The sequence below is a fragment of the Lottia gigantea genome, assembly GCF_000327385.1.
Source record: "Lottia gigantea unplaced genomic scaffold LOTGIsca_69, whole genome shotgun sequence".
Classification (NCBI taxonomy): Eukaryota; Metazoa; Mollusca; class Gastropoda; family Lottiidae; genus Lottia; species Lottia gigantea.
The window spans coordinates 742,057-757,956 of NW_008710347.1; the positions used below are offsets into that span (position 1 = coordinate 742,057).

Consider the following 15,900-nt stretch of genomic DNA (forward strand, 5'->3'; position numbering starts at 1 on the left):
CTAATTTTTCATTTTAGCATGAAAATTGAAAAAAGATTTATGAAAAATGCACAAATTGTCATATTTACACCTGAAAATCAAGAAACTATAATTAGACATCAGTAAAATTAACATTCAAGAAGAAACCTGACAGATATTGTACAATCACAGGTCTTCAAATTCAAAAGTTAGCAGATGGTTTTTGGTAGAAGAGCTCTGGTAAAAAACATTAAAAACTTCGGTCCTAGCTTACCTATGAATATTTGATCTAGTGATCATACTATCTTCTGTTACACTGGTATTGTCATCACCATAACTTAATTCAGATGTTTTTTCTATTGGTGAAGGTTCTGGGGTACCCCAGTAGGGTTGTAATGTTAATGGCGGAGGTTTTCTACCATCATCAGATATACTGGTTTCTGGAACTGGTACCGGACTAATACCAGCATCAGGTATGGGTAATGGTACATCTGAATCTGATTTAGAACGTTCATGTTTTGGTTGCGGTACCGGTAACTCTAGTAAGCCTTCTCTAACTTGTTGAATGCTGCGTTTTTGAGCTTCTAAATAAATTGCAGTAGAAATATCATGTGACAGTCCTTTTCTCACTTCCCATTCGTGAAGTTTATGAGCGAAATCAGCAGTGACTTTATATTCAGCTAGTGGACTAAGGACAGGATTTTTAAACATTGGATCGCTATCAGTTTGACTTAGTCTTCCTTTCATTTTTTCTAATTTAGCCTCCCGTTCTAAAGCTCTCAATCGGTCCTTTTCTAATCTCATCTTCTCTTTGTCTAATTTAACTTGCTCTCTTTCAACTTTTTGCATCTCACGTTCGCGTAATTTGTCCATTTTTTCCTTTTCTCGTTCTTCTCGAGATTTTTTACTTTTGGCTCGATCTTCTCTTCTTATCTTGCTCTCCTTTCTTTGAATCTCAGGACTCTTCTCTCCTTCTTTAGTATCTCTGCGATACTTAATACGTTCCCATTCTTGTAATTTACGACTAAAACTCTCTGTAATACGTCTCTGTAAGTCGTCCACATTGACAGAGGCACCTGTGGTATCAGCAGTTAGAATATCTTCTGATGTGTCTTCATCTGATGTCACATCACCAGGTTTTCTGGATTCTTCAGATATCTCAACACTGTGTTTCCTTAATGTTTCTGCAACAAACCAAATAATCATCATAAACACTCAAATTATACAGAAACAAAAATATTGAAATAGAAATTGAAAGAAATCACTGGTTTAAATTATATGTAAAGTTCTGTCGTGTTTCTCCAATCATCCTGAGGCCTGTTTATAATGGTACTTACAATAGCTACTTGTCATTAAGACTTTATTGAAATAGCAATTAAACATTGTAAGGTTTACATGGAATTTTTTTTTCCCATCAAGGTTTAAATTTTGCTCTTGGGTGACACTCAAATCGTTTCATACATTTCATCAAAACTAAATATTTACAGAGATTTGTGAGCATAGATAAACCACGAACGATAAAACTACGTCATGAAAAAGCATGATTCAGAGAATAATTTGGATTGTTGTGTCAAGGTAGAAACAGACAGAGGGTTAGTAAAGACTAGCATGCATTTACAGACTTTTTCTTTTTCAAAGAGTCCTACAACCATTCTTGGAAAATCAAACCTTTCATATTGAGAAAATCTTTATCAATCATAGAAATAAAACTCTCTTTAATATCAGACTCGAGCAGAAACAAATATCAATAAGCAATGTTATCAGTTTATTTAATTTGGCAGTAAAAATGGTGAAAGTTTGAAGTTGAGTTTGGATTGTATTAAGAGGATTTAGTCTGACAATAAAAATTTTTTATATATCCAAATGCCAGCACTTGATTTTTATTCTAAGAATCCAATTAAAATGAGAGAATGAAAAGGAGATCAATCACCAGTGCTCTATTACACCAAGTTTATATTTAGATATAAAACATGTAGATTACCTCTGCCTTTTGATCTATCCAACTCACTGGAACGTGAAGAGTCTTGAGAAAATGTGTCACTTTCATCAACAGCTCCTATCATAAACAATGTAAACACATTAAATAATTAGAATAATATAATAATAATCAATACTTTATAATAAATCATTATTGTAGCAGTAACATTATTTTATATAGTAATATAATATATGTTATTGTTTGTAAGCAAAATTGTAAGAGTTTTTCCTTGCAATGCTCTTTTTTAACCTAATGTACATCAAATAAGCGATAAAAATGAAGTTTGATTCACAACTTGTATGCAGAGTAACATATAAGTAACATAGAAGCCTTGAAAGTCATAATTTGATGTTTGCTTTCAATTCATGTTGTTTCTACAGGTTACTAAGCTTGTCATCCATGATCTAACAAGGTCTTGTTCTATGAAATTTTGACCTTCAAGATCAAAAATTTGTCCAATCAAAAACTTTTTGAAGTGGCAAGACACTACAAGTCAATGAACATGAAGTGATTGATTGGTTATATATTTGTTAATGGAGAAAAGCAGTTGTTTAACAATTTTGTCAGATCTTCATTAACAAGTCGAGTTACCTCTAGCAAAATATGAAACAAAACAAACAGATTTGCATTTTAACCAGATTTCTGAAAGACTTGTGCAGCATGTGAAACATTTAGTTCATATATTCAGAAATAGTATTTATATATATATTGTAATTCTGTCTATTTAACAATATATTGTTTAAAATATCAGATTTTATTGAATTTAGACAAGACTGATAGATGATACAATATAAACTATAGTAAGTGAATAAATAAAGTCTCCAATATCAAAATATATAAATAAAATATTAATTTTCCATATTGTCTGATCTGGAAAAATATAAGAAATTTAGACAAGTTCATCAAGTCACATAACAGCCTTTACAGCAATCAAACAGTGAAATCTAAAAAAATTTGACTGCAGCAACTTCTATTTTTCTACTTCGTTCTAGTGCACACAATTCATTTCATTAAAAGACTGGATGTTATCTTTATAAAAGTATACCCGGACTGTTGAAAAGTGTATACCAAACAAATGTAATATTTGTCTGCTGGCCTATATGCACCAAAAAAATATTCAATTAAGAAGAATAGAATTATTTTCAGCCTTTACATTTATTTAGTTTAATGCAATTAAAGATAATTCTATATTCACTAAATGCATGCATTACATTAGCGAATTTTTAAATACATAAATAGATAATTCTATATGGTTCAGCATGGTGCACACAAAATATAAAATTAAATTAAGTTAATGTCATTGAGACTGAATAGAATTAAATGAGACTTAATTTCATTTGGTGCCTACAGGCCATGCCAGGATGCCAACAGGTACATGAAAGTACCTGTACTATAGTTCAAATTGATACTGGACTGAAAACCCTGGTAAAAGAAAAATCAATCAAGAGCAATCAAGTACCTAAAGTATTTTGAAGTGGCTCATAATTCACTTACAAATATATTGTCATTGACATTAGAACTATATAAATTGACAGTGGACCCTATATATTGACATTGATAAGATAGTTCAATATTGTTAATCATTATAAAATCTAAAATTACAATGGACTCTTTAATTAAATGACATTGATAAAATAGTTTAATATTGTTATAAAGTGACAATGGACTATATGAATTGACATTGATAAAATAGTTTAATATTGTTATAAAGTGACAATGGACTATATGAATTGACATTGATAAAATAGTTTAATATTGTTATAAAGTGACAATGGACTATATGAATTGACATTGATAAAATAGTTTTATATTGCTATAAAGTGACAATGGACTACAGATATTGACATTGATAACATAGTTCAATGTTGTTTTAAAGTGACAATAGACTATATAAATTGACATTGATAAGATAGTTCAATATAGTTAATTATCTTAAAATCTAAACTGACAGTGGACTATATAAATTGATATTGATAAGATAGTTCAATATAGTTTTAAAATCTGACAACTATCACCAGTCTATAATAATAGTTCTACTGTTTCCTTGATCAGTCTAAATGCTAGTTTTAATGTCAACAAATTTAATTCTGTGTCAATATGAAATTGATGAGCAATATCCATTAAGAATTCAATAAGACTATTATTATGTAGATTTCAATGAAAGAGAAAAAAAAGCAAATTTCAAGCCTGAAAGATCACTTCCATTAAACAGATTAAAATTATTTGTACGTGTGATTTGGAATTGAGGATTTTATCAAATGGGATGTTTCCGATTCTTTAAAGGAATACTCTCAAAGCAATTCATGGCAAAATTGGAAAAAGCAATCAAAAATGACATATACTTCAATAATCAATCAAAACACATCATACACAGTCCACAGGGTGACTTTTTACGTTCCATTCAAAACATTAGGGCAGCAGTATCCTTTACAAAGCAAAACCCCTTGAGGCCAGGGGTTTGGGGGCTGCCAGAGTCCTCCCCCCCCCCACCCCCAGGAACCAACAGAGTTGGTAAGATAGAATTTTTAACAGTTGAAGGGCTTAATTTTCACATCCTAATCCTAATGTAATGCTGTCAGGTGTCAGCTTTCAACCCCAATCTGCCCTATAAAAGATATCATTTAAACCAAAGCAGAGAATGGTCACAATGGTTGAATTTCATGACAATTTGAACAATTTCAAACAAAATTCCATTATAAACATATTTACGGATAAATACATGAACGAAAAGTAAAATTGCAGGGATATTTTATTTTCAATTCTGCAGGGAATAAACTAATTCTAATTAATTGCAAAAAACTCAAACCAAATTCTATTTGATTTCTTATTTATAGATTAAGGTTTTATGCCGTTTAATCCTGATTGTTGAACAGAGATATTGAAAGTTAAACGTGAGTGAGCTATCATTGATTTTTAGAAAAGACTGAAATTGATCTGTTGCATATAACAATTGATCTAGGATATTCTCCGTTAGATTTCACTAAATACAATATCAAATATCAAGCCTATGATGAATCGAGAACTTTAATACAAATAAAACAGTTCGATAGTTGAAAGGAGAATTAAAACTTGGAAATATGAGAGTTCATTCTATAACAGTGATAGCGCCAATGGGAGTACCACAGAAAAATGGTTTATACCAGAGATTTAATAGATTTTTAAAGTAGATCGAGCTGCTGCATTTTGAATAAAATGTCAACAGTTGTCCCCCATTGAATCAGTCTGCCCCCTATTTGTACCCCAGTCTCAGTATGCTGGCACAGCCACTGTTCTAAAATCCACCAGTCCACGAGGATCAAATTTCAAACCATGGAACAAAACTACTACTTGGTGGTTTTTTATTATTAAATTGAGCTTGTCTTAAGGTATATTCTTCGAATCACAAACAATTATATTTAATACACAAGTATAAAACTTCAAAACTAACAGAAATTTGGAAAAGTAGAACCTGGATGAAAATGAGAATCAGTCAATGATCACTTCCATCAAAAATTACAGGAACTATTCAGATTAAAGCACATCGTAGTTTCTTTTCAAAGCTTTACCATAAGATCAAAGTCTTTCTTTTTATATGTAGGTGGCAGGATTGTTCAATGCAATCTTCTGGTCAACTTTACTGTCAATACGGTCTTCTAGTCAACTGGGTCATTGACATTGTTAATATATCAACTTTGATGATCTAATGGCTTATTCATGGCTCTTCAAATACATTTTTATATCATTGTCTGAAGACATTTCCCTAGTTTCCTATCACTTCTGTCTTATAATAGAACAAATAGTGAGTTAGTATAGAGAAGATAAAAGTTATTTGAGGGAATGATGAAGATAGTGTAAGTGACACAATGAATGAGGCCAATGAATGAAGTGGACAAGGTCGCCTTACTATTTTGTGAGACAAATGAGGAATGACAATGTAATGTTGTGTACAATGAGGACAATTTTGCCAGTACAGCAGCATTAGCTTATTATCCAAATGTTGAGGTATCTTTCATGTACAATTAATTAACACACAGGGCATAAGTATTTTGTTGAAACCAAACAATTAGAACCATTTTCCATGTCAGCCCCTCCAACTTGCATCACTGACAGAGGGAAACAAGGCTGAAAAATCTAAAGGTATTATCCCGACCAATGTCAGAATGGATTTTCAACATTAGTTAATCTTAACATACAAGGACTATTTTACACAGGAACCATACAACTGAAATACCACCCAGAACTGCATAACTGACAGAGGGTAATCTAAAAACACTACCCCCACCTATAGCAGAATTGCACTACATCTTTTCATGTTTCAATAGTTGAGCCACAGTGGTACCAAGTAGAATAACGAACAGGAATATTGCAGAATTAACTAGAAGGTTATATAATAATAAAGAATATATAAATACTAAATATAAACTAACACATTATCAGTATAAGTAGAATTCTGGCACTTTTTCAAATTACATTGTCTCTAATCACACATTTAACAGATAAATCACTAAATTTATCTGGTGGAGAAAAACCTAGTTTTATCGTCAACTTCCATTGCTACTGTATATTCACACATATTATATGTATAGTACATAAATCTAAAGGATTGAGAACAGTTGTAAAGTGGCAAAATGATTGAGTTAAAGAGGGGCTCAGACTGACTGGCAATTTGACAGCATCTCATAGGTTCCTTCATAGTCGATAAACTGACCGTCTGCTAACAACTGTCTTTGCATAGCTCCTTATGCTACATAATATCGTATCATACTATTGCTATATTCTATTTTCTGCTCTTTTTAACTAAAGAATTATTTGAATCTTTTAAAAAATGTTTCATGATAAAAGTGCCGATATCCCACATGAAGAAAGCAAGTTACACTAAACTAGGAATTTTGAAACACAATTTTTTGCAGAAACAGATATTGTGTACGTCAAAGAATCATCCTTTTAATGATTTTGCAGAATTGAAATGGGAAAACATGAAGTAACTTTCTCTGCTATTGAAAAAATGGATAGAACTAAATCAAATGCAGTAAACTGAGTTTTGCAGCTGCTGCATAAAAGATTCCAAAATATTCAATTTTCTTGCTTTTAATGTAATAAAAATCTTCAAAAAGTTTAATTTAAAACAGAAACATTTTTTAGAAAACTTTAACAAAAACAGTCTTAGAAGATGCAAAACATAATTGATAGTTTCAAAAGTCACCATGGCCAAATGATGAGATCCTATATTACAGAAAAAGACCAACTTCAACCTAAAACAGTACCTAAAAAAACATCCTGAGAAACTTTTTAAAAGTTTGTTCATGTATTTTCTAAGGAGCAAGACAATTTTACCCAAAACCCACTTCGTCATTCTCAATCTAAAAAAAAACTATATTCTTGAGTCAAAATTGTAAGAATCACAATAATTATTCAAACTGATGATTTTCTCTATGAAGCCAAACTAGAAATAATTTCAACTTACTTGAAGATATAGTGTTATCTGGTTACAGATGTTTTACATTTCATATAAACTGATTAAAAACTTTCAAATTATTCCTTTTATGATAAAATATAGCTCAGATTTCTCCCAACTCATAAAAACACATGATCACATTAATAGCAAACTATTGGTGTTTAATACGTCTTTACCTGGTAGCAGTGTCTAGAACAATGATATCAAACACTATAAAACTAGAGTTAACTTTCTGATAATTAAATATCACGAACAATCAATCAAATTATATTGATATAAAACACTTGTGATAATCTTAATCAAAGTTTCACGAACGTGGGATTACTCTTAAACAGATACACAAAACTTTCCCGCATTGTTCATTTGTTCTTATTGTATCAAATCTAGTAATAGAAGCTGTCTTTACTATAAATATCATACTTTCTTATTCCACTGTATTGGAAATGTGTAAATTGAGCGAGGCTAGACCAAGAGATTCCAATTTCAGCCTGACAATGCCAGTCAAATTAACCTTCTCAATTCCACTTACTCTCAGAATTCAATTTCCAGGATTCCAAATTTCCTGCAAATCTCTTTCATGTTACTATGTAATAGAACTAATTTCCATTCAATCAATACATCAGACCAATAAACAATACACATTATACCAGAAACTAATCATAGGTTAACAATCTCATTTCTAATAGTTTAATAACACATTAACTGTCCTTAAGGTCATTGATAAATATATCTAGATACAGCAAGGATATACAGTGTTAGTTTAACCCTTTGAACACAAGGTGAAAAAAAAAAGACCTGCACCCTAAACACTAAGTAATATGACTAAAACACTATGTCTTAACACTATGTGACATAGTTTGGTAAGAGTAACTTCAATAGTGGCTCAAGTATATATACATCATTATGTGACTGGCAAAGCAGCTGCTAGTGTTGAACGGGTTAAAGATGGATATCTACTCTTTGATGTTTTCTGAGCTATGAACGAAACCCAAAATTTACATCAGCTTCCAAAAATAGAAGTTATTGTTTTACTGAGTACAGTAACCATTCCAGACTATTTTCAAATTCTAATGGATCTTAACTGAGCACAGCTTACAGGTAAAAAACTTCTATTTATTTTCAATCCACATAACAACATCACTGACATTAGGAAACTGAGGCATTTAAATAGATGAGCTACGACAAATCCAGTAAAACATTAAAAACATGTTATGCTTACCTTTTGAAGATGGTATAGATTTCCTAGACTTCCTATCTTCCCACTCCTGTAGTTTCTTGTTAAATTCATCACTTACTCCAGAAGCTGTTAAAATAAAAAAAATTCTCATTGATAATTGAAAATCATTTATCTTCTTCAAATAAGAGCTACTTAACAACCCTAGGGAAAGTGTTTTATCTTACTCATAAACCTTAAATCATTCTCAAACATGAAATAAGTCTTGTCAACGAATCCAATAAAATACCAGTACTGAAGAAAAGCTAAGCTAAGAAAACTGTCAAATAACCATATGATATTGGGTCAGGAAAATAAGGAACATAGGCGGTTCCCCCATAGTATTGTCATAGCGGGGATTTCCTTGCAAACTGTCTGTTTCCGTCTGTAAATGCAAAAATCGCTCACTTAGCCATCTGTTGCTCTTACAGAGGTTTTGATTAATATGTAAGCAGAACATTGGATTGCTAAGGATTTGGAGTTGGAGTTGAGATTGAGCCTGAGTCCTGAGTTTAAGTTTGCATGCACACATAATCGCAGTTTTAACCACCATCTTGTATGTGCCAGTGTCTAGAGTTAACCACAAGATCTCTAAGTTGTTGTTAAGTCCAGTTAATTATTATACATAAAATCCAGGTAACATTAAAATCAAATTTATGAAATAAGAGCAACTTTATGAAAAACTGAAATGTGAAGAACTGTATGAAATATGAACAATATAAACTGTCTGTAAATTAAAAAAATCATGACACTAGACCTTCCAGTCATTGTTTTAATTCAATCTATGTGCCCATAGTTACTAACTCTGGTTTTTTTCATAGGTGATCTATCTTTTTTTATGTAAATGGTCCTCCAGATATATACACTATCGAGGCTAGGAAACTAATTTCACATTCCTAAACTATATGAACAAACTTCCAGCAGACAAGAAGTTGAAGCAACTTAAATTTAAACATGACAGAGGCCAATTTGGTTGATGATATTCATCACTGCGCAGATTAAAATAGTGAAAAAATGTTTATCAAGAAATTATACAAAACTGAACTGAACTGAACTAAACTTATCATATTTCAAATCATCACAAAATTTTAAGACCAATTTTAATGATTTTATAGTTCAGAAAACTGAGAATATCTAACTAATCATAAACCTACTCAATTGTAAAAATAAGCAATATGGCCAGAATGAGATAAGATTGTTAATGAAAGCCTCAATACGTTTTAATTTGAAAAAGAATTTTGTAATTATATCAAATTTTCACATCAAATTTTTTGGGAAATAACGGAAATAAACCTTCTTTCCTAGCATGATTGAAAATTATACAGTTACTTCAAATTATACCAGTAATGAAGGAGCTATTTATGTTCTATCAGGTTTTGCATTACCAATTTATTTCATTTCATTAGCTTGATTGATCTAAATTGTAGTTGTAACAGTGTAAGGATGTAGTTAGTATGGGTGAGCAGAATCACTAGTTTAACTAGAGTTGGGGCCGTGGACTTAAGTTAGTTATGGCCCCTTCCCCAGGATTGTTCTTTTAAAGATATTCTCTCCTGCATTTTATTTCTGGGGGGGTGGGATCACTTAGTGGTAGGGAACCGTGAACTTGGTCAAACCATTCCCTGTGGTAGTTGAGCCACTGAGCATAATTAACTGTGTGATTAATCTCAATTTAAGAATGAGAGGCAAATATCCAGTTCCTGTACATCTTTTGACTTGTGGAACCGCCAGAAATAACAAGGGTGGGATCACTTAGTGATAGGGAACCATGAACTTGGTTCAACCAGTCCCTGTGGTAGTTGAGCCACTGAGCAAAATTGCCTGATTTCATATATGTGTGGTTAATCTCAATCTAAGAATTAGAGGCAAATATCCAGCTCCTCTTTTGTGGATCCCCCAGAAGTGACAACATTTAAATTAACAAATTTATCCGACTCGTTCTAACATACAAATTTACTGTGTAATCTGTCAAGCTCTAGCATCCAAATTAACTAGGTTATCTGTATAGTTCTAGCATACAAATTGACTGGGTTATCTGTCTAGCTCTAGTATACAAATTAACTAGGTTATCTGTCTAGCTCTAGTATACAAATTGACTGGATTATCTGTCTAGCTCTAGTATACAAATTGACTGGGTTATCTGTCTAGCTCTAGTATATCCAAATTAACTACGTTATCTGTCTAGCTCTGGTATACAAATTGACTGGATTATCTGTATAGTTCTAGTATCCAAATTAACTAAGTTATCTGTCTAGCTCTGGTATACAAATTGACTGTGTTATCTGTATAGTTCTAGTTTCGAAATTAACTGGCTATTATATGTTTAGCTCTACCATCCAAATTGACTGGGTTATCTGTCTAAATCTAGTATCCAAATTTACTGGGTTATCTGTCAGGCTCAAGTAGCTTTTATTCAAATCAACTGGATTATGGATTATAACTCTTATAGCTTTAGCGTCCAAAGCAACAACTAGGAAAAACTTGAGTTAGTACTCATATTGACTGGGTTATCTGCCTAGCTCTGTTATCCAAATTTAATGGGTTATCTGTCAAGTTCAAGTTTTAAATTAACTGGGTTACCTATTTAGCTCTGATACCAAATTAATTAAGCTATCTGACAAGCTTTAGTATTAACTGGATTATCTGTCTAGCATTTCCAGTATTGGTTATATATTGAAAGGAACAGTTCCAGTATTGGTTATATATTGAAAGGAACAGTTCCAGTATTGGTTATATATTGAAAGAAACTGTACCAGTATTGGTTATATATTGAAAGGAACAGTTCCAGTATTGGTTATATATTGAAAGGAACAGTTCCAGTATTTGTTATATATTGAAAGGAACAGTTCCAGTATTGGTTATATATTGAAAGAAACTGTACTAGTATTGGTTATATATTGAAAGAAACAGTTCCAGTATTGGTTATATATTGAAAGGAACAGTTCCAGTATTGGTTATATATTGAAAGGAACAGTTCAAGTATTGGTTATATATTGAAAGAAACTGTACCAGTATTGGTTATATATTGAAAGAAACTGTACCAGTTTTGATAATATATTAAGAATAACTGTAGGGCTGATCTTTTCTGTATTCAAAGAAACTTTACCAGTATTGGTTATATATTGAAAGAAACTGTACCGTTAAGCTTATCATTTATATATTGAAAGATACTGTATCAGTATTGGTTATATATTGAAAGGAACAGTTTCAGTATTGGTTATACATTGAAAGAAACTGTACCGTTAAGCTTATCATTTATATATTGAAAGAAACTGTACCGTTAAGCTTATCATTTATGTATTGAAAGAAACTGTACTGTTAAGCTTATCATTTATATATTGAAAGATACTGTATCAGTATTGGTTATATATTGAAAGGAACAGTTCCAGTATTGGTTATACATTGAAAGAAACTGTACCGTTAAGCTTATCATTTATATATTGAAAGAAACTGTACCGTTAAGCTTATCATTTATATATTGAAAGAAACTGTACCGTTAAGCTTATCATTTATATATTGAAAGAAACTGTACTGTTAAGCTTATCATTTATATATTGAAAGAAACTGTACTGTTAAGCTTATCATTTATATATTGAAAGAAACTGTACCTTTAAGCTTATTATTTATATATTGAAAGAAACTGTACCGTTAAGCTTATCATTTATATATTGAAAGAAACTGTACCTTTAAGCTTATTATTTATATATTGAAAGAAACTGTACCGTTAAGCTTATCATTTATATATTGAAAGAAACTGTACCGTTAAGCTTATCATTTATATATTGAAAGAAACTGTACCGTTAAGCTTATCATTTATATATTGAAAGAAACTGTACCGTTAAGCTTATCATTTATATATTGAAAGAAACTGTACCGTTAAGCTTATCATTTATATATTGAAAGAAACTGTACCGTTAAGCTTATCATTTATATATTGAAAGAAACTGTACTGTTAAGCTTATCATTTATATATTGAAAGAAACTGTACTGTTAAGCTTATCATTTATATATTGAAAGAAACTGTACTGTTAAGCTTATCATTTATATATTGAAAGAAACTGTACTGTTAAGCTTATCATTTATATATTGAAAGAAACTGTACCTTTAAGCTTATTATTTATATATTAAAAGAAACTGTACCGTTAAGCTTATCATTTATGTATTGAAAGAAACTGTACCGTTAAGCTTATCATTTATATATTGAAAGAAACTGTATCAGTATTGGTTATATATTGAAAGGAACAGTTCCAGTATTGGTTATACATTGAAAGAAACTGTACCGTTAAGCTTATCATTTATATATTGAAAGAAACTGTACTGTTAAGCTTATCATTTATATATTGAAAGAAACTGTACCGTTAAGCTTATCATTTATATATTGAAAGAAACTGTACTGTTAAGCTTATCATTTATATATTGAAAGAAACTGTACTGGTATTGGTTATATATTGAAAGATAAATACCATCCCTACTCACTCAATATCAATTACCTGTCCTTCTAAAAATAACACTAAAACAGTAAAGTTATGATTGGATTTTAGCAGTGATAGCTGCCAGACATAAATTCCACCTTTAACCTTTCTGGCCTTATAGTACTATATAGTGAATACTGTACACCATCTGCCTGCCTTCAATCTTCATTATAACTAACAACCTAATGTTGACTTTACTAATCTCATTTTTTAAGCCTGTTCTTCATCACTAACGAGAAATAGGGCAATTATCATTACTAGAATTATGATTTATCCCACCATTCTTTTTTTTTTGTAATTCTCACTGTCTAACTTGTACAGATTTATCAAGAGTCGGCAATCACAATTGCAAAGAGTAATCAAGCATTTCTTAAGAGTAATTATATATATTTGCCCAATTGCCCTGATTACTTTACATACATGCTACAGTTTTAACCCATTAAGACCTACAATTATTTTGAACTTAATATTGTCTAAACTGACCTAGGTTAATTAAAATAAAATACTTTGTTAACGAAGGTTAATAAATTTTTTCTCAAGGAACTTACTCGACACAGATATTGGGATATTCATCAGACTAGTCAAGTTTGTATATCAACCTAGCAACTGACAACAGTATGTTTTGAATCACAGTCCAACATGTTTCAATGATGCCAAGTGTATGAAAATAAAATAATTACCCATCAAAGCTGCTAAATCCATGCCTGGACTAGGAGGTCCACCTTGAGATCTTGAGAGTGGAGTTTTAATATAAGCTAAATCACTATGACTAGGTCCTAATGGTCGAACAATGATTGGAGATGTTTTTGGTGTGGAACGACTAATAACACCTTCACCAAATATTTCAGCTCCAAAATGTTCTTCCCTTAAAGCTTCCATATCAATTTCTGATGTTTCTTCACTGCGATTTCCATCTTGATCACTCCGATGTTTCTTTTTCTTAGTGCTGTCCTTACGAATATGAATAATATCCTTCACACGTTTCCATGCAGTTTTTTGTTTCTTGGATTCTCTTTCGAGTGAACGCACAGTTAATACATCATCTGTTAAAATAACAGAATCAGTTTCTGATTTATAACTAGATGATCGATGTAATGGTACAGCTTGTGCTACTTCCAAAGAATCATCAATAACACCTGATTCTGATACTAGAGTAGGACTAGAACGTCTCCGCGCTAATTTGGGTTTCACCTTTAAATATTTCTCACTTCCTGTTGAGTCTTTACCTAAATAAATACTTTTGATTTCGATAACAGAGCTAACGTCACTACTCACTCCTGAACAGCTACTTTCTCCACGCTCCTCACGCTGTCTCTGTAGCCATTCAGGAGGTCCCATCCACACATCCGTACACAGGTCAATATCAGCTGTTTGATTGGGTGAGCGAGATGGACTCGGAGCCTCAGTTGACGATGTCGACATTCGTAAACCTTGACCATCCATACTACTGCTCACCCCACTATCCAGTGATCTACCTTCATGTCCTCTAGGAGTAGGTGGACTTAGTTCTGATGGAGAACCAATACCAGTATAACGTAATTGTGTAGCACCTTTACCAAACTCACGTAAAGATTTAATACTAGAGCCTAAATCTTCATAAAACACTTTTTTAACACGTGCCCATTTGGAACTCTTACTTTTCTTATGTTTAGTAATTTCTTTGCGTATTTTGGAGGATTTAGTGATACCAACAACTTCTTCCTCTATGATTTCTGATGGTACATCTATTGAGCCAGTAGAATAGCTACGTTTATATAATGTTGCTGCTTTAGGTCTTTTATGACTTTTATCAGATGAAGATTCCACAATATCTTCATCTTCTACATTTAATTGTTGTCTTAGTCTGGAACGACTTTGCCTTGTTTTGCGCTGGTCATGACTTTCAGGGTCAGTGTTGGATTTCCTCAATTTAGCCTTTGGTTTAGGCAAGGATGAATAGCCTACAGGCATCTGACCAGCAATGGTGGATCTGAGTTGTAGTAAATCTTTGGTACTTTCTAAATACTCACATCGATTCTTCAGTCTGGAGTTCTCATTCCGTAGTGTAGATAGTTGTTCCATCAATCTGACTAGATTGTCAAGATGATCTAATCCAACACTTTGACGTAATGGACTCGGACTGGGGGATCGATGTTTCTTTGGTTTAGGAAGTAACTTCATTTGTTCTCTAAAGGATTTTTCCTGTTCTTCGAAAAATTCCATGACATTTTGACTGCTTCTTCTAGTTGACGATTGTTCAGCAAATTGAACTGTTAGCCTACTGCCAGGTTTATCTGCCTCTTTACTGGTTTCGGCATGGCCATTTTTTAGGGCCACATCTTGTTGATGTTTCGTTTCATCTTCTTCCAGTGGATCAGTTTCACCCACAATGCTCTCTTTTTCTTTTTCTTTGTCTTCTGCTTCTTCTTCAGTAACGGTCACTATGCAGGGGACAGTGTCTGGGGGTCGGGTCATCTTAATCTGTTTCTTTTCAAGTTTAATAGCCGGGATAATTGGTCTTGTCTCGTATATAACATTGACTACCAACTGCTCGTAACTCTTTTTCTTTAGAGATGGGCTTTCATCCATCTACTAAATTTCCAACAACAAGCCTGAAATATACAGAAAAAAACAAAACTTACACACTTGTATTCATCAATGTAATTTACATATTGTGAACAGCATGAATTAAATAGTAGCGTGGGGTATCCACAGGATAAAAATCCAGCACCAAGAAGTGTGCAATGGGTTAAAACCTTTCATAATAACAATGCAATTACACTTTGTAAATTATCATTCAATTCAGAAAGAACGTTTATTCTTTAATTTTCATTTATTAAGTGCAAAAATGTTTATTTAAAATTTT

The 15,900-nt window shown here is 32.0% G+C and overlaps 1 protein-coding gene across 1 annotated transcript; it reads right to left on the reverse strand.

Annotated features, from left to right (window-relative positions):
• LOTGIDRAFT_167787 (hypothetical protein) lies at positions 1-15,623 on the reverse strand (the record flags this gene model as incomplete). Its single annotated transcript, XM_009065291.1, has 5 exons — positions 1-70; positions 233-1,142; positions 1,940-2,014; positions 8,590-8,673; positions 13,736-15,623. 5 exons carry the CDS (start codon positions 15,621-15,623, stop codon positions 1-3), a joined length of 3,027 nt encoding a protein of 1,008 aa, XP_009063539.1.
• Between the last annotated feature and the right edge of the window lie 277 nt (positions 15,624-15,900).